This window comes from Columba livia, chromosome 2, assembly GCF_036013475.1.
Source record: "Columba livia isolate bColLiv1 breed racing homer chromosome 2, bColLiv1.pat.W.v2, whole genome shotgun sequence".
Taxonomy (NCBI): Eukaryota; Metazoa; Chordata; class Aves; order Columbiformes; family Columbidae; genus Columba; species Columba livia.
The window spans coordinates 129,050,454-129,070,053 of NC_088603.1; the positions used below are offsets into that span (position 1 = coordinate 129,050,454).

The 19,600-nt window shown below is 38.3% G+C and overlaps 1 protein-coding gene across 10 annotated transcripts in view; it reads right to left on the reverse strand.

Moving 5' to 3' along the window:
- Window positions 1-828: 828 nt before the first annotated feature.
- The window catches only part of STAU2 (staufen double-stranded RNA binding protein 2), a 172,775-nt gene continuing 154,003 nt past the window's right edge, over window positions 829-19,600 (reverse strand). For all 10 annotated transcript variants that reach the window (XM_065053811.1, XM_065053805.1, XM_065053810.1 and 7 more), the window contains 2 exons: window positions 2,760-2,848; window positions 829-1,940 (listed from right to left, as the gene is read on the reverse strand). In XM_065053811.1, coding sequence (XP_064909883.1) covers window positions 1,847-1,940; window positions 2,760-2,848 — 183 coding nt within the window. In that variant the 3' untranslated portion in view covers window positions 829-1,846. The remainder of the gene's footprint in view (window positions 1,941-2,759; window positions 2,849-19,600) is intronic.

The window sequence follows — 19,600 nt, forward strand, 5'->3', positions numbered from 1 at the left end:
GCAAGAAGTAGTGCTAGGTTAACAGTTGGACTCGATGATCTTAAAGGTATTTTCCAACCCAAACTGTTCTATTATTTTTGTATGCTCCTGACTGAATAACCTGAGTCTGCCAGGTGCCAAATGCCTCTGGAAATTGCCCAGTTCTGTGGGAACTGAAAGACTTGGCTTTTTCCTGACTCTTTTATCGAGTCAGACCCTAGAAAATAGCAAATTTTTATAACAAAGGCTCCTCATCTGCTGGGAGGAGAGTGAATTATACCCATGAGAAACATGAAATAGCAAAAAGGATTCCAAATTTTTAGTAATCACTGATTCTGTAAGAGCAAGATGCATGCTACCCTGAAGCCTGTCCCAGAGGTGAATCAATGCCACCATACCATGCACCATTTCCTTACATTGCTGTTTGTCTTCTTTCCTGTGTGAGTCACTTGGTTCAAATGCTTCTAAAATCCTGTGTAGTGTTGTCGTGACTGTTATGCAGTTGGTAGAAGCTTTATGTGTTTATTGTATTAGGTTTACATCAAATAAAATATCATATTTTGGATAAATAAATGACTTAAATGCCAGAATAACTGGTCTAACATGGTAAGTTTGTAGAAGGTGGTGGCATGGGAAAGGTAGGTTAAACCTTGGCTTTGGTGTGGTAGCCAGTCATTTGTTAGTTTCCAATTGGGGGGGGGGAGGTGTGGGATTTGTTTGGGGTTTTTTTGTTGCTTGTTTGTGGTTTTTGTTTGGCTTTTGTTTGTTTTTTTGTTTGTTTATTTGTTTTTGCACTTAATTCTCTTAGTTGTCTACCTGTGAATAATAAAGAAAGAGACGACACTGTCATTGTACACATGAACTGATGTGGTTTTACTGCATTTGGCCACACACTTAAAATAAATATGCTGGTAAAGAGCAGCCACAGGTCTTAGCTCTGCTGCCACTCTTTTCACAAAAGAACAATCTTTTTATCAACAGTTTTCCATCCTCAGCTTGGTACCATTGCAGTCCTACCTTTTGCCCTTGGTCCGAATGCAGAGATCAAAAACGCTCAGTCAATGCAAACGGTGGGTTGATACAACACACATAATGTGGTGTAGATGTGCTTCACACAACAGAGAGCAGAATTGAAGGGGAAAATGTTGCTTGGAGGCAAGACGCCTCTTCGATTATGCCAAGGAAAATCAAATACCATACCTGCTTTTGTCCTGGAGTATATCAAGACTGATCATAACTAACATCTGTTCATGTTAAGCAAATACTTGTCATGATTTAAACTTCAGTTTGCATACAACTCTGAGTAGTGCACCTTAAAGTCATACATATTCATATAGAATGAAGAATGCATAATGTCTGCATAAAAAGGTAAGCTGTATGACTATATATGAAGACAACAACTACAATTCTCACAGCACTGTCATTGGTTAATTTTAAAATATTCAAGCATTATTTAAAAAACAGTAAGCTGAACTTAAAACTACACTATGAAAAAATTGTATAACTGAACCAATGCTGACTTGTTTTCCTCAATATTAATCAATTTTAAAGTTTCCCCCTTTTATTTTAAAATGTTTTTTGTTAATTAGTTGTTATTTTAACCTCCAGTAACATGATCAGACTTCTTCCGCCTCTGGGCAATTGAGTAATGCTCTGATCTCAGGTTCTAAGGGAAAAGTCCAATTTTATTTTTTTCCACAGTTGAATAAACAGTACCATGTATACTATCTCTTGTGTTAGAATAGTGTTGTCTTCACATAAGACCCAAATAATGGTATTAGTCATTCATTTCCTTGTACAGATACACCCTATTGCGTGTTGACAGGTTTATAGGGATGCAGTGGCAGCCGTGGGTGCTGGGAAGCTCCTAGACGACAGCCTTTGAATCCTTGCAGTCCTGAGCAATGGTGCCTGAGTTAGTCTGTTTATTGTCTGCTTTCTCTCCCAGATGCTTGACTTGTCTGAAAGATTAATATATTAACAAGAGTGGTGAGGTCCAGGGTTGCACATCTTTAAGACATGTTTATTAGCAGATGGCACATGAGATTCAAAGGTCACTGTGGAAGGTAACATTTTAAAGTGAAACAACAATATTTATGTTCAAATACTATGCTGATGAGATCATATGGAAAAATGTTTCTGATTAAATTAGTATATAAATAGCCATGATATATGTATTGAAAATTCCAAACACCACTTTTAGTCTTCTTTCTCTTATTCTATTACTTCCTAATTTATTTAGTAACGCAAGACTACCTTCTTATATAAACAGACTAGCAGCTGGAAAAAAAAATCTATACTGGACAGACAATCCCACTTTCTTAAATAATTGAAAATCCAGTGTGAAAAGTGGTTCTATTGTCTACTACTTAAAGTGAATATTCCATGTATGAGTTTTTTAAGACCTGAAAGAAATTTTAACTTTTAAACTCGGTGGGGTAAAATTAATCTTGCAGACATAAGGACTTCTTGGCAAACAGTTACCCTTATTTACAGGCAATATCATGTGCTACAACACACTTGACAAAATTGATGTTATGCTACTTACACATAACCAATACAATGAAAAGAAAATCCTTTTCTTTAGAATTGCCATAGGAGGACTGACTGTCTCATAGCTCATTAGTAAACATTATCAGTAATGCTAAACCTGAAATCTTGTTTATCCTCTCAAATTGTCACAAACTCCACAGGTTTAAAAGGGCAACTAAGCACTTTAACATTTCTTATCTACCGCACCACACAGGCATTAAAATGCAGAGGATTTAAATGGCACTTACTTTTCATGTGCTCCGTTTTCAACTTTCATAGCCCCTTCCACTGGGTCCAGTCCTTGTTCTGAAAACTGTTTCAAGGCACTTAACGCTGCCTAAACAAAAAATGAGCCGTCAAAAAAACTACTGACATAACTGTATTTAAACCAAATGAAGGACATTGTAGATTTAAATAATTTCCTATATTTTGAAGCCATTTAGGCTACAGAGCTAACAGCTTCATGATAAACAACTGTGCTTGCGCATGGATGTTTTCTTCTTCTTCCCTCTGGGCACGTATGAGCGACTTCCATTTGTTTTAATGCAAGATTCACCACCATCAGCATGATATACTTTTAGGATTCTTGCCCCTCTCTCCAGCTTCTCCATGCACTTTCCCAGAGCCCATGATTTCCGGAGCTCCTGTGGACAAATTCTTGTCTTGTAGTTGATTGCAGAAGGTGTGAGCAACAGGAAGAGGGTCAGCAGGACACTGCCAGCACTCCAAGGCAGCAGACTGATGTCTTATACATAGGTAGTGAAGTGCGCTAAACAGGGTGTGCCAATATGGGATGATTGTCAGCAATAGAAGTATGATCAATTTTCAGCTGACATTTTTCTGTGCAAGAGCATTCTTTATTGACCAGCTTCTCTCATATCTTCATGAGTTCTCCTTTAGGACTCAAAATTGTTCTTCTCTCATCCTTAATTGCTTTGGTGAAATACAAATTATTTTTTTGTAATTACTAATAATTTATCAAATGTTGATTATGAAACTCTTAGACACCATGTCGCTAACTTTTAAAACACATCCAGCACAATAAAACAGCTGAGGTCAGTTCTGTCTTGAAGGTGAAATTAAAGCAGGACTGAAAAACTGATTTTTTTCTTTAATCGTTCCCACCTAAGATGCATTTGGAACTAATCACAGAAGGAAACAAGGTACATTTTCACAGACGCTGTCATCTAAGGTAACATCACAAACACTGGAATTGACTGCAGGCCCTACAGCACTTTTCTTTATAGTGAGGTAACAAATGATTTTTAGAAAATTGGAAGTTGCTCTCTTCTTAATTGCTGGGACAGAAAGAATCCATGTCTCCATCTTCATTTCCCATTCCTTTTGGAGAGCATGGACTCCATCAGGAACAGGAGCTGCTATTGTAATGAAGTACTAGATATGCTTTTGTACTAATTCTTTGTCTGGATTCTCTCAACAGCTCCTTCCTTTGAAAGGTATGTTTATACAACTTAAATATTATTAGACATTGTGTATTTTGGTGAGATGAATAGCAGCACAAAAATTGCTAGGCTGCCCTGAAGTAAAAATCCCTAGATTTGTCCATAGTAATGAATGGCTGCTAATGCTTCAGAAGGCTGTACAAGGTACTCCCAGGCATAATGCATAAAGATGGAATCTTTCTAGTCTGCAAAGTTCTATAGTTTTTGCCCAAACAAACAAATAAAAAGCTAAACATTTAACAAAGTGTCTTGGTAAATCTCAGATTATCACTGTTACTTACCCATCCACTCAACCTTTACCACGTGTTTTGGTCTGACAGCTAACCTGCCCGCTGCTTGCTGCTTCTTCTCATCCGTTGACATAGTTTTCCCCTTCATCTTAAAATCTTTTTATCCTTTCTCCAATGCTATGACTAAGGGCTCAGTCTCAGGTTCACCTCAGTAATTACTTCTCCCATTGAAGGATTTTTCAATTTTATCGTCCATTGAGTTCCCCAGTGAATTTATTCTGCTTTTGCTAATTTATTCTGTTTTTCTAGACATTTTGATATATTTTTATTTTTTATAAGACAGCACTTTCTCTACCACCTCACAGTGTCCCTTGTAGTTTTAGACATGCATTCTCAACTCCTATAAGCCCTAATTGCCATCTGCCTTTCCATCCTCTATCTTGATCACTGAGCAAAACCACTGTTTGTTCAGCCGAAATAACTTCTCCCAGTGGCAACAAGGGTTTTCATCTACTCACCTCCCAACCTCTCTGTTTCTTCCAGTAACCTGACACATTTCTTCATTTCAATTTCTCTCTTCTCCTCCTCTCTCTGGGGTCCTTTTCATCACAATGCAAGCACTACTCATCATGTGAGGAAGGGGAGCAATTTTGGCTCCTGTGCTGCCTTGCACAGGACTGCTTCTGTATTGTACTTTAGTTGGCCATAGATTAGCAACACAATAATCTCCTCTCCTCTCATGTCAATTTTTGGTGATGTATATTAGCAAAACAATAAGAATCTCCTTTCTCCTTAAGTATGGCAATTCAAAAACCATTACTAGGTAGCACTGCAAGGAGAGAAGGAAGCTGAGACATATGCTCCTCCTACAAAGTTTAATTGCTGCCTCATCTGCTTTTGAACCCATCTTGTTGACCTTTTTATATCCATTCTTAGCTTCTAGGTCTGATGTGTGTATTGCAAACTTATTGTGGCAGAACTATTGGTTCAGGTTATTTGTTTGTACAGTGGTTTAGATGAAAGGGCCCTGATCATTGTTGGTAAGAAATAGAGCCAAGTAATGTTTCATTCAAGAATAGTTCGCAGGTTGATCATATGATATGCAGAACAGTCTGATCTTGATCAGTGGTCACTGAAATCCCCAAATCATCCAAGATTAATTAGACCAACCTAAACTTCCTAGTTCCTTTCTAGAATTGCTCTGAATATGAGTACATCTTTTACTTACTACTGTCTTACTCATAGAACTGGCTATTGCAAGGCATAGCACATCAATTACAGAGAAGCTTTCAGGGCTGCTCTCCAGAAAAGCTGCTTTGGAACTTTCTGGAGGAATATTAGCCACGGGAGTAATATTAATCTCAACAGAAACAGATCATGAGGGCATCTCTCCTCTTCTAACAGCCAGGGAAGAATTACTACAATATAAAATAATGAACTCTTTGCCTGTAAGCATGGATCATTATGTATGTCAAGGAAATAAATATGGAATAGTTAAAGGAAACATATAAAATTATGGTAAGATTCAAGGTGTTTTATGATAAGCATGTTGAATACAAACACAACATCCAATCCTCATGCTTGTAACATGGTGCAGTCTCATTTCTCCATCTCAGCCTTCTTCAATCCATGCCCTTCCCAAACTGAAATGTGATATAGAAGATAGATCTCAGATCTATTGTATTTCTGAAGCCAAATATCAGAGGGGAGAAGAAGCAAGAAACCAGTCCCGTAACTGTATCCTCCATCTTCCAACTAGAGGTGTAGGGTGTTTGTCAGTGGAGCCTTACTACTTATACCCCAACTTTTGCAACAACATTTCAATTGTGGTAAAGTTTCCTTCCTTGTTAAAATGCCCATTCATGGGATGTAACTGAAGGGCAGCAGAGGAATGGTAGAGAGAAGCCTTGCAGTGTTTTAGAAACTTCCCCTTTTCTTTCTCCCATAGCTTGCTTACATTTAGAAGCATCAGCAAAGCTGAGAGAAGCTGGCAAGTAAACAACACTTTGGACCTTAATAGATGTCCTTAATGTTTCTTTTCTCCCTGTCATGCCCCTAGACAGACATGAAGATGCTGGGTTCAGGAAGGAAGCTGACAGCTGAGAGATGCTGTGACCTGAATAGTCAGTAGAGTGACACAGAACCCAGGTAATATGCAGCAAAGAAGAGTTACAAGCTGTGGCGGATGCACTAGACTCACACCCCCCCAGCCAAACCAGCAGCAGTTTGTTACAGACTCATCTGCGACACAAGCAGACACCGGGCTAATTTAATCCATGATTCAATTCTATTAGTCCCAACAGATTTACACCACTTGGCTTAAATATAACTGGTGAATGGCAGATAACTTAGTTTAAATGAAAAGGAAAGAAAAGAATGGAACATTTGACAGTGAATCTGGTGAACAATTTCCTCTTTTAAAGGCTCAACACTTCCTTCCATTGATATTTTTCTTACAAGAGAGCATCTGCACAGATACAGAGAAATTTTTCACTCCCCCAGAAGATTTTACAACTGTTTTGTGAGTGAAGCCCCATAGGTTACAGAACAGATGTCCTTACACATTTCTTGTATCACTTGTTTTCCGTGTAGCTACAACAGCGCCAAAAATACGATGCCAACAGGATGCACCGCGCTGTTAGCTGTTTGTCTTGGCTGCCATTTCCATTATTAGTATGTATGTGTATCAGGATGGGGATGGATGTTTCCAGTAATTTTTTAGCTTTCCTCAAGTCAATCGGCAATTAATAAATAGCACTGAAACTTGCAAATATTCTTCCTGTTGCTCACTCTGGGGATTAAGCATCTTATAACGACAGTCTAGTAAAATAAGATCATTCTTTTAGCAAGAACAGCAGGCAGGCACTACACTAGCTCATGTGCACTTAAGAACCACATCCTCATGATAAAATTTTCACATGTTTGTTTTAGCACAGTATGTAGTTTGTGTTTTTCCTCTTATATCTATATTGCATTTCAGACTGTTCCATAAAACCAAAAACTGTAAAAGTTTCTTGTTCTCTGTGTTCCTTCTAGTTGACTTTACCAAGGAGGTCTGAGACAATCATAATAAATGCACTGCTTGATACTGTTACTTTACTGGTGAAATGTCTCATAACATCAGTTTTCTAAGTACATAAAAAAGCATATTCAGCTTGGCCTTAATGAGTGTTTTCTTTAGACATAAAAAATATGGGCAAAAACAGTTACATTGCAAAAATAGATTAAGTCAGAGTGCAGGGTATGTCATGAAGGACAAGATTTTACTGTCTTCGGTAGCTGGGTCTTAGTTCTGGACTGAATTTGCAGAGTCAAATGACTCATTGTGGTCATACCACCTGTAGCCATGTGCCACGTACATGAACAAGTCTCAGGCTGTGCCCAAGTTTAGCCTTGAGAAAATGCTTGCATGCCAGGTTAAAATGATAGACAGATCTAGCTCTCGTCCTTGATTTCACTTGCAAGCCAGAGTTAGACAACAGAGCTAGACAACAGCAGAGTTAAGGCATGAACAAAACTTGTCGCAAGTGTATTTACAAACAATCAATTTTCATCTGTTTTCTAAGCCAAGAGAAAAAAAGGCCCCATAAAGCAGAGAGGTTCTTCCTTTCTCCCTGGCAGTTGAGGCCTCAAAAGGCAATATCATCCATGCAATAACACTGCAGCAAAGCTGTCTGCATCGGTAATGAGATGCACTACATGACTTTTTAATATGTGGATTTAAATTTCACATTTAAAATCTGTCGAAAATAACCCAACGATATCACAGCTGCAGAGGCGAGTTTGAGGACTCCGTGTCAACAAAGCTAAGCAACTAGTTAGATTTGTATGTATTTAAAATTGTTGTTCTTGGTGACTGTTTTTACTTTCTCTTGCGGAAGAATTTTTTGATGAAGCTTTCACCTGGCTTTAACTTGTCCACACCTAAAATTGTGTGCATACAGAAATGCACAAAGGGAAGATAATATTTGCTTGTGTAGACTTATGTACATACATACAAAGCAGCTAAAATTTGACTCTTTAAAATATCCACGTAATTCTCTTAGATTTACCAGTTTGGCCACATATATGTTAAACAAAAACTACGTGGTGGGTATTGCAAATGAATCCCTTTTCCCCACAGCTTATGTTGTAAATTAATTTACTTCATCACAAGCTATAACTTCTGCTAGGAGTTTTCTCCACTTTCCTCCCAATATGCTATTGTCCCCAGTTGATTAGATTTCATGTGAACCAATGTTAACATCTGTTTAGAAATTAAATTCAGAAAGGCTTTTCACACTGCACAATGTAAACATTAATTAAATTACTTTAAGCCCTTTCCTCACACAGTTTATGATATGCATGGAAAACACAGGGTTATAATCTGATTAACTCATGTAGTTTACATGGAAATAACATTTTCCTAACTGATTAATCTCTGCACAAAGGCATAGTCACCTGATAGGCACTACAATTAAGGCTACTGATTGCAGCTGTCAAGAGAAGGAGCTTGGAGGGTAGAAGGAGTCCAGCACCTTCAAACAAAGAATGATGATTCACAGATACAGCTTAGAACAAGTTTCATGTAGTAGTTAATGCTACCCCCAGGCAACTCATGCAGCCAGCATTTAAATGACACACAATCCACGTACAGCCTGACCTTGCCAGCTTTCTGGGGATAATCCTAAAGTAAGGATTAACTGTTCTTGAACAATTTTTCCAATATATTAAGCAGAGCTTCTATCAACAACAGCATAAATGTCACCTTCTTCCACCTAGCTTTATTGGACACAGGACCATGCCTTTCAATATTCCAAGTGTATGGAGTAAAAGACACTATTAAACATGGAATTTTATTTCTGCAAGTTTTCTCTTCAACAGTCTACTTAGCTAGACTGCTTGAGGTAGCAGTAGAGACAGTCAGTTAGGTATGACTTATTTTAGCATGGGAACCACCACACTAGAAAGCTGACCGCCATTCTTGGCACTGCGCAGTAATTCCAGGTGTAATTAATGTCAAAACGTTATCTCAAAGCCCAAGAAAAAGCTGCACGATCATCTGAGGTGAGACAGTTCTACTGCTTTAATGGTGATTCAAGAGTTTCTAGCCACAAAGAGAGAAAACCATGCTGAAAAACACCTAATTATAAAAACAGTTAAAAGGTACGCTTTCACATGAAAAGTATTTGATAAATAATAATGAATGTCAAACTTCATGAACTTAACACCAATTTAAGAGATTAATCCTGTGTGGAGAGGCTAGTCTGACTGCCAAGTTCATACTGCGTTCTTACTGGTGGATGGGAATAAAAGAAGAAAAGATCGCAAAGAGATCTGTAATGGGACTCAGAGAAGAAATGTTCTTAAATCTGTATCTTCTCGGACTCCTCCCTCTTTACATATTTGTGAGGAGCAACATTGTCAGGTGTTACCGAAATGCTAACTCTTGCCTCTGTGGCAATCTATGCTGGAAACCAGTAAGTTGGCACTTCTTCATGAATGTCTTGAAAGAGCTTTCAGGTTCAATGCCAGTATCTACTGAGGCGTGTCTATGTCCTCTAACAGTAAGTGAGGTGTGAAGGTTTGGCCCCAGTATCAGTAATTAAAACAACTCCTAGTCAAGCCTCTTTTGTCAGGTAATTTCAGTACCTTTCCAGTGTATACTCTTTAGTCTTTACTGGTTCTGGTCTACAAACTCGGAAGTTGTTTTAAAGTAAATTTATTTTTAAATTCAAAACTTCATAGTTTTTCTTCAATTATTACAATTGAAAGAACAAATACAGAAAGAATTATGCATCATCACATCTTACTTACCAACAGAAAAATATTTTAAAATTAAATTTTCAAGTGTTTACACTAAGTATATACAACAGAAATTCACCAGTCAGCAATTAGTCTTCAGATCAATCTCGCTTCTAATTTGATGTGCTCAGACAAAAGCTACTTAACACTAACTTTCAGAAGAAGGTAGATATTTAATTAATATAGGTGCTTTCAATAATTAGAGACTTCCAAATGAGAGCATTTAGATGGCTAATTATTATAAGGGTAGGTAGAGGTTTAGATCATGCAACTGAGACAACACTCAAGCATGGCTGAGAAGTTGCAGACAAAAGTTATGGGTGACTTTAAGAAACATGGCTTTAAACCTAAAACTGAAAACAGCACAATGTATATCCTCAGGCAAAATCCTGCACCAGCAGGGAAGAAAGGCCATGAATCACTGTCTCTTTCATCACTGATGGCTGGAAAATATCCTTGTCAGCTGTGTTCTCAGAACAATTTGATTTATTTAATTATTTATTTATAGGCATCTTGCCCATAGCTGCCATGGATTTGCAAGTCCACTGTCTTTAACCCTATCCATATTGCAGGAGATTTTGACCTCTGGATTTTAAATAAGTGGATTGAGGTTACTGGCTGTGCAAGTGTTCATAGTGACTTGTAAAAGATACCGCAATAGACAATCCTCTTCATCTGTGTGGCCTCCACAGTTCCATCCTGTTTTTAACATCCCTACCACAGCCTTCACTACACAGCTTGCAGCACATAAATGAGGCAAAGACCCATATTATGAGTAGTGTAAATGTAGCCAGAACTGTTTTAACAAAATCAATGAGCTCTAAGCTGAGCTATATTTAAACAACACTTAAGCATTGATCCTGTTATCTAAGCGGTTTCCTTAGGCAACCGCTCATGCAGAGTGGTCAAAAAATGGATACTAAAAGATTTTTTGACTTTAGCAATTTTTAAATGAAAAAAAATTTGTTCTCTCATACCAACACCATACCTTAGATTTTAAGTGCATGTCAGTCTAAACATAGTGAGTCTAAACCTTGGTTTGAAGAGAAAAGCAATAGATTACACTTAATGCAAAAGACTGCCTATTGGCTTCTTCAAGCAGCACATTGTAGCTGGAGCAATGGAGGAGTTTAGGTAGGGCTGTAGATTCTTGTATCACAACATTTGTAATGAAGCCCATGTACTCATACCTCTGCTTCTCTGTAACTCTGCTCCTGTGGCCCACATATCAACATTTGGAGAAGGATACTTCCACCAGAGCACTAACGACCAATCCCCCTCTTAATTCTCCAAGTTTCATTTTACAAGCATGAGTGTACATCCAATGAAGTACCAAATCCAGATTGACAGCTAAAAGCATTATACTTAGCATATATGGCATGTAATGAGAAATCTGAGTGTTTCCAAAAGGCAAAAATTTTTTATTCTGATCTCAGGGTATTTTTACACTGCATTAACCAGCATTTTTCTCCTAACTGAAGTTGATTTAAGTGAGATCAGAGTCAGGCCCAAGAGCTAAAAGCCAAACTTCTCATCTGAAGTAGTTCGTAATGTAATTTTGCCCTTGCTAACCATTGATGGCTTGTCCTCATCCCATTTTAACCTACAACCATCAGCTCCTTTAATGGAAGTGTCTATAAAGATCTTCTCTAAAATATGCTTTTCCAGCACACTTAATGTCTTTTAATGTCTTTCCAATTAAATCCAGATGTGAAAAGCTTAAGGAACAGTTCTCAGGACTGAAAAAGATGACATAAATCTTGCAGCTGACAGAGATCCCACTGAGCTCAGTTGGGGAAACTCACAGAGGACTTCTTGTGGGCCAGAAAAGCTGCTGGGTATAAAGACAGATGTGTATACTCCTATTAAAAAAATTTAAATAAAAACTGACTCCTACAATGAGGTATCCACAATTATCAGGGACATTACTAACTCAATCCCTCAATGTGCTGAGCACATCCTGCGTGGTACAGATTTCCATCATCTTTTAGGGAAGTTTATCGGAATTGAAGGAGGCCACATCTGTTTGGGAAAGAGCCCTTCACCTTTCAGGATTGTAGCTCTTAAACCAGTGTAGGGGCAGATTCTGGAAAACACTGTCTGTCTTGGTCACGTACCATTATCAAAAGGCAGATAATGCACTTGGCAAAGTGAGACTCTGAATTTCTGCCCTCCCTCCTTTACCTCCTCCATAATCAAATTGTGGTTTCATTATAGGAGAGTCCCCTAATGTGCTAGTGATTATAAATTCTTACCAATCTGATGGGAAACTGGGTATTCCTAGTAGCTGACTACCACTGCTGGACAAGTGCTGTTTGTGCAGCTGTCAATTTGGGGTTTGTTTTGCTATAATCACTTGTACACTCTCAATTGGTTTTGCTTTTTAAAATTTTTTTATTTTAACAACAGTAGATCATCTTATTTTGCTCCTTCCAAACTGTTTGTAAACGTGGGCTCAGCTCAAGCCACATCTTTCAGAGAGACAGGAAACACCCCCCCCCCCAACACACAGCTTGTGTTAAAGAAAGTTTCTAGAAAACTGCCCAGCACTAACAGCTTTAATTCTTTCCTACTCTCCTGCTACTTATGTGCTTATTTTTGAAACTGGTAAATTATCCAGAGAGATCAATGATTTTTAAAGAGCGACATCCTCATGAGACACCAGAAAGAAAAAAAGGAAAAATGTTCCAGGACTGAAGAAAAGCCCACTTCTAACAAGATGAAGTTTGAATCCACATTCATTAATGGCAGAAAATTCAGTATGTTTTGGATATTGTCACTTAGTTTCATTTTTTTAATGCCCATAAAAATGTTTTAGCACAGTTTCATGTCATGAGTGAGTATATGGAAACATGAAAGTAGATACCTGAATTAAAAGACAATCTCACATACTCAACTATAACAATAAGTGATCAAATATGGGATTTGGACAACAGTGCAGGCCTAACACTGAAAGCAGTAGGCTCCTAAACATGCACAAGAGCTCTTGAAGATAAAATTCCTTTGGTTCTCAACTTGCTTCATTTTCCACAATGGCCAGCACTTTTCAGGCTATCACTCCTACAGGGCTGAAGACTGGATCTGACTCCCACCAAAATCAATGCTTCATGACCATCACTCAGGAGACACGAGGAATGCCCTTCCCTTGGAATGAGCCGCTGTCTCCACAAGGATTCCACTCTTGGCTAGCTCAGGGAATGAGCTCAAATCTCCTGTGCTTTGCTGCCAGGGACCACCAGGCCAGCTCTGATTTATAGCTTTTTCTTTGCAGTTTTATGATACAAGAATGTTCACTTGTAATTACAAGAGCATTTTGTTGGCTCTCTGCCTTCACTTGGGTATGCACAACACCATATCCTTCATTCCAGCCTTTTTATGTCAAGACCCAAAATTTGAGAAGAACAGTACATCCGAAGTATTATGAAGATGCTGCAGATCTTGCTGCTCCTCAAAGAGGGGACTCATCCATATTTGCTATGGGGGACATATGACCTGTTGGATAGGACACTGAACTAGAAGCCAGGAGGAGACCTGGTCAAATCCCTTTCCCAGAAAAACACTAAATCAAGAAACAGACCTTTTTATGAGAATATGTCAGTTTTGAGAAAATATTTTCTAAGTCCAGGATGGACTCCCCAGTCAAAATACCACAGACAAGTGCCATACATGACCATTGGGCTAATGACTATGCTTGCGGTGGCACATTCATAGTTGCTTGTTATTCTGCGTGAAAAAAAAATCAGGAGTTCTCTAGTTCATTTCAAAGTGACTGAAAATACTTGACCTCTTGATGTGTTTTGAAGGATAAAAAAAATCTGTTTCATTCAAAAGACAGTGACTCTGCCACTAAACTGCTGTGTGACCTTAAAGAACCACTGTAGCTCAGTATTTTTCAGACATTGACTTAGCTTCTGACTTTGAGACCATCAAGTAGTACATTTCCATCACTTGCGGTGTAAATTTGATTTTGTCATTCTCAGTTGAAGTATACACTTCTTCAGAGGAAATTCCAAGTATTTTAGATACCATTTAATAGTTAACTGTCAAACAATTTCCACGTCTTTTAAACAAAGAATACTTCTGTGCTAGCTTAATTTATAGAGCCATATATGTCCCATTTAAAGTGGCTGTGATTAAGTAGAAACACTAAGCTTAGATTTTTCTACTAAATGAGAAAAGTTTAAAACCAATAAACTGTATCTAGGGTTTTAGCTGGGAGATGAAATAAAGGGCACATTTGTTCCTGGTCACTGAATTTTTAACCTGGGTTTGTTGCTCCTGCTGTTAAGCTCCTATACATTCCTTACTAGCCCTCAGCACCCAGCACTCCCAGCTCTCAGTGTTGGGAATTAGAGGTGAATTGCAAAATAAAACCACTTTTGGGAGAGAACTAGTGTCTGGCGAGTGTCACATATTCTGACAGAAGGCGGGAGCTGAAAAGGCTAATATTTAAAAAGAGGACTTCTTCCACAGATTTTTCTTTTTTTAATTTTAGATTAGATGTACAACTTCTAACTTATCATTTGGATCTGAGGATTCTGACAATATCTGGAAAACCTGGAAGATGCTATTGAATGTGGTGGATAAAATGCAAGCTACACTTTGTCTAGCCCTTTAGGAGAGGAGAGGAGCAGTTGAGCCTTATATTTGGACTCAGCTTTCTGACTCAGGTATGAGGAAACCTTTCAAGTGTCCCAAAGTTTGCGTTTATTATACAGCAAGGAGGAAAGAAAAAGCCCTGGTTTTCCAACAGCAAAAGAAAGCTAAAGAAAGCTATACTATTTCTATCCCCTCTATCCCTTTTCAAGTTTATATTGTTTGTTTGGGTTTTTTTAAGTAAAATATTTTAACCTGTCTTTTTGCAACACAGGAGCAGTATCATTACTTCATTGCTTCTCCTTTTGCCTCAAAATCCTGTGACGGTATTTGAATATTTCCCAAAGGTGAAAATCCTGTGAGGGTATTTGAATATTTCCCAAAGGTGAAATAAAAACTAATCTGCTGTCAGTGACTCATCACTCCAGTGATCAAGTTAAATGACAGTATTGCAGAATACTTTGGTAATATGTATTTTTCCCCTGCCTAGTCCAGTGCTGCTATTTTACACGCAAATTCAACCATTTCTTTAGCAAATGCATCATCTTGAGATGAAGAATTAGTTTTCACCTAAAATCCATACCAGCTACCCTGCTATTCATTTTGTGAAGTGGCAAATGTACTTTTTATTGGATTATTTTAATATTTTCCGCTGCTTGCAGCTCCACTTTTTAGTGGAAAGGCCAAATCTACCCTAGATTCAGCTTCTACTACCGTTTGTATGTTGATTCGAGTAGGAACTGGATGTGTGCTCCTGGATTTGCCCTACAGTCATTAACTCTGGCTGCTACTGCATTACAAGTGGAAATATTAAAAGCATACTAATGATGTGGGATGGAGCAGACACCAGGAATGCTGTCCTACATGCTTCACTGGTACAAAGGGTATACCTCAGGTACCATGTACCTCAAAAAGTGCTTAAAGGGAGACGTTAACAAGCAGGAACCAGATTTCCTCAAGAACTCGGACTTCTTAAATTCAGAAACCTCTCCAACTGGCAGCTCATCAATGCAGATTAGACACTCCTTGACTCTGATTAACAGAGCTCTTCAACGATCGACCTGCTTTTCCTCCACTTACAGTTACAGTCAAAAATATAGATATATGTCCAGCAACTCTACTGAACAGCTGGCTTTTAGTCTGGAAGATCTGCTAACGGCTATTTTATCATTTCATCCTAGCATGTATTATTAAATTCCATTAACCACAGCTGTCAAAAAGAGCTTATTCAAAACTTTGCTAGTTACAAAATAACCTGTCAGGGTTAGATTCAATAAAGAATTCAGGTGCTTACAAATTAGGCACCGTAAGAGTGAAGTTTTAAACAGCACATCCCTGGAACAAAATCAAAGGTCTGAAGTTAAGTACTCAGTTTCTTCATTCAGTGTTAAGAGGAGAGCCAGGTTTCTCTGAAGAATGACCCGAGAAAGCTATAATACATGCTGAGTATGGAGCTACCTGCAGGCAATGAGGTACACCAAGCCCAGAGGTGAACTCCTGCTCCTCTCTGGAGTTAGGGCAACGAAGATGATGAAGGGAGTGGAGCATCTCCCTTTTGTGGAAAGGCTGAGGGAGCTGGGTCTCTTTAGCTTGGAGAAGAGGAGACTGAGGGGTGACCATATTAATGTTTACAAATATATAAAGGGTGAGTGTCACAAGGATGGAGCCAGGCTCTTCTCGATGACAATCAACGATAGGACAAGGGGTAATGGGTTCAAACTTGAACACAAGAGGTTCCACTAAAATTTGAGAATCAACTTCTTCCCAGTAAGGGTAACACAACACTGGAACAGGCTGCCCAGGGGGGTTGTGGAGTCTCCTTCTCTGGAGACATTCAAAACCTGCCTGGATGCCTTCCTGTATAACCTCATCTAGGTGTACCTGCTCTGGCAGGGGGATCGGACTAGATGATCTTTCGAGGTCCCTTCCAGTCGCTGACATTCTGTGATTCTGTTCAGCTGCAAAGCCAGGGCCTCACGCAGAGGGCCTGGCAGCTTGGTCAGCAAGTATCCACAGATGCACAAGCTGTCTCCTCGAGACAGCTGGCTCTTCTAGCTCTTCAACAAGCCTGAGGAGAACTCGCTGTTTTCACAGAGAAGATGACCACGAGTGAAGAGGTTGGAGGCAAGATTCCCCTTTTTGTCAATGGCAAGGATGTGAGAATGCTTGTCCAGGGTACAAGAGATACAGATTTTAGATTTCTTAGCTTTAAGACAGCAAACCACCTCCTAGCTGACAATCTAACCCTCAGGGTAAGTGATAGGGATGATTCAGCTGTCACATTAAAAATAACTCAACATTCATGGGCCAAAGAAAAAAGAGTAAGGAAGAAAATGGCTCCATGGGCTAATGATCACAACAGTTCCTGAGCTATCCTGATGATCACCCCATGCCCCCTAGATAATTTCTGTTCTTTACCCAATTATTACTTTAACACCAAGTTCAGAATTGATGAAAGCAGGACCTGCAATCCAGTACTCTGCTTTTCAATGGCTTCTTTAACTGGTAGGATGCAATAACAGTACTTCTTGTGCTTTCTCTGTGCAATCCTGAGTATCTGAAAAATTTGCTATACAGTGGCTGTTTTTATCTGGGAAAGTAGGTAAATAGCTGTACTTGCATTTAGACAGTCTCCTGTGACATGCCATAACAAACACCTTAAGGCTGTGGAAGGAACAGAGTCCGAGTTCACATTTCCTGAGTAAGTCTACATTACTGTGTAAAGCACAGAAACCACTAGCGACCACTCCAGCCACGGCCTTCAGGATGCTGTTTTGTCTAATATTTTTCCATATGAGGCACGTTAACTAATATACAGCTATATCTTAACAAAATATTTTATTAAGATAAATAATAAAAATAATCCTTCACTACTCAAGTTCTCTTTATGCAAATGATTCCAATAAGCCTGCTCATGCATTCAGACCCTATGAGAAGGTCTCCAGGATCAGGCTACAAGCAATTTTACTCTGCCATGATAGAGTAAAACTAAGTTGCCTAAAATACAATACAATAAAATACAATAAAGCAGAAATAATAATGTAACCTAAATGACAGTAAGAATAAAACACTATGCCCAATCTCAGTTAGCTCTAAGAATTTAATACTTTTAGCTGTCATATAAACAATACAATCATAGCATGAAGGAAACACTAGCTTTTAAGGCTGCCACCAGAAGCAGAGAAAATACACTCCTAACCATGCATATTATACAGCAATATTCTTCAAGCACAAATAAGACCTAACTGAAATCATGCTTGAGATAACTGTCATGCTATCAAGTTACATTAAAGAGAGGAGGAGATCAGACTTATTATTTCTTTCACAATGAAATCAGTATAAACAAATCATATAATGTTTGGACACCAAACTCTTGAAACAAAGAAGCCTAGAAAATCTCTTAAAACCACCCACAGACTCCGCTTGCTGGCCTGTGATTATACAAATGGAGAAAATAATCCAAACTGCAATGTAAACCAATGTCAGTCTGCAAATGATAGTACTACAATGGTTCTAACAAAAAATAAAGCAAGGCCTTGGAACAGCCATCAGTGAGAAACACTGTCGTGTTTATCTAACCATTTTCCTCATAAATGAGGAATACTTTTTTAAAAACTTAATTGCCATCCTGAGGATAATAGATCTCTTGTGTGTCTTTACTAAACTGCAACACACATCCAGCTAAAAAGAGTCTTAGACCAAAAGTAAAAGAGAAGGCTTCCTAACGCACCCCATTGCCTATTGCATTTCAACCTGTTCCACTATGAAACCCATTTTTTCCTCATTATTTGTTATGTGGGAATACTCACGCTCATTTTCAGAAATACATATGCCAAACACCTCATCTTTTTTCTCCTATGGACTGCACACAAAAAGAGAGGATCAAATACTGACAAATCTTTCCGTTGTTTCAGGAAAATGCAGTGTTTCTGTACACCATACTTCTAACTCAGAACTGTAGTTCTTCTCCTTGCCTAGCAGCCAGAAGCAAACTATCCTAGACTTGAAAAATCACGTGCCTGTCTAGAAGAGATGTGAAAGAGTACGGCCTGTTCTCTGCCTATAGATATCATCTCAAAAGTGTAAACCACTGTGTACTTCACAAGATGCAAGTCACACGACAGTATTAGGGACTCTAAAGCACTGGACTAACCCAGTTGCCCTGAAGGTGGGGTCTATGATTTATCAATTTTTTGGCCTGTTTCAACTCAATTTCAGATCCTATAAGGCTGAAAACTATTTTACTCAAATCAGGAGTTAACTGTATGATACAATCTCTTTCACAAATGTTGTGAAAAGCAGTGGCACTTCTTTCTTTCTAGCTATGCCATAGAGTTATTTGATCATTCATACACGTACTTAGGAAAGAAACTTAATTCATTAGAATCAACCACCCCTGCAAATTGTTTAATAATTTATATTCCCCTAACATTTACCTCATTCTTGTCTTCAAGCCACAACTGACAGAACTGTAACTTGGTATCAACAATGGATGTTAAATATACGAAAGAAAACGAAGCAGCAATGAACTGACAAAGCTTGTTAGTCTTCTCCAATAAGGGTGCAAGAATTAACAATACAGTGAATGAATATCAATCATTCAAATACAGTAAATAAAATCTCTATATAAATAAAATAAATGAAGAACGGTAGCTGACAAAAGCTCAACAAGCTTGGGGAAAAAAAATCTAGTAATTATTACACTTAACAGACCGAAATGACAGTTTAATTATTAAGAAGATGAAAAAAAAGGTTGTGTCAAAATGAATTGTCATTGTAAAGAAAGTATCTTCTGCAGTACTTACACAAAGTCTGTTCCCTCATATGGTCATATATGCTTCTTCTATTGCTACGTTACTAGTATTTGATCTTTTCTAGTTCTTTTTTTACTATATCATGCCTGGCTGACATCAACTTTACCAGCATTTCCAGGTTGAGTTAACAACGCACTAGTACATGGAAACATAAGGAAACATATTTTACATATTTCACAGGAAACATAAGGAAAAAAAGTTT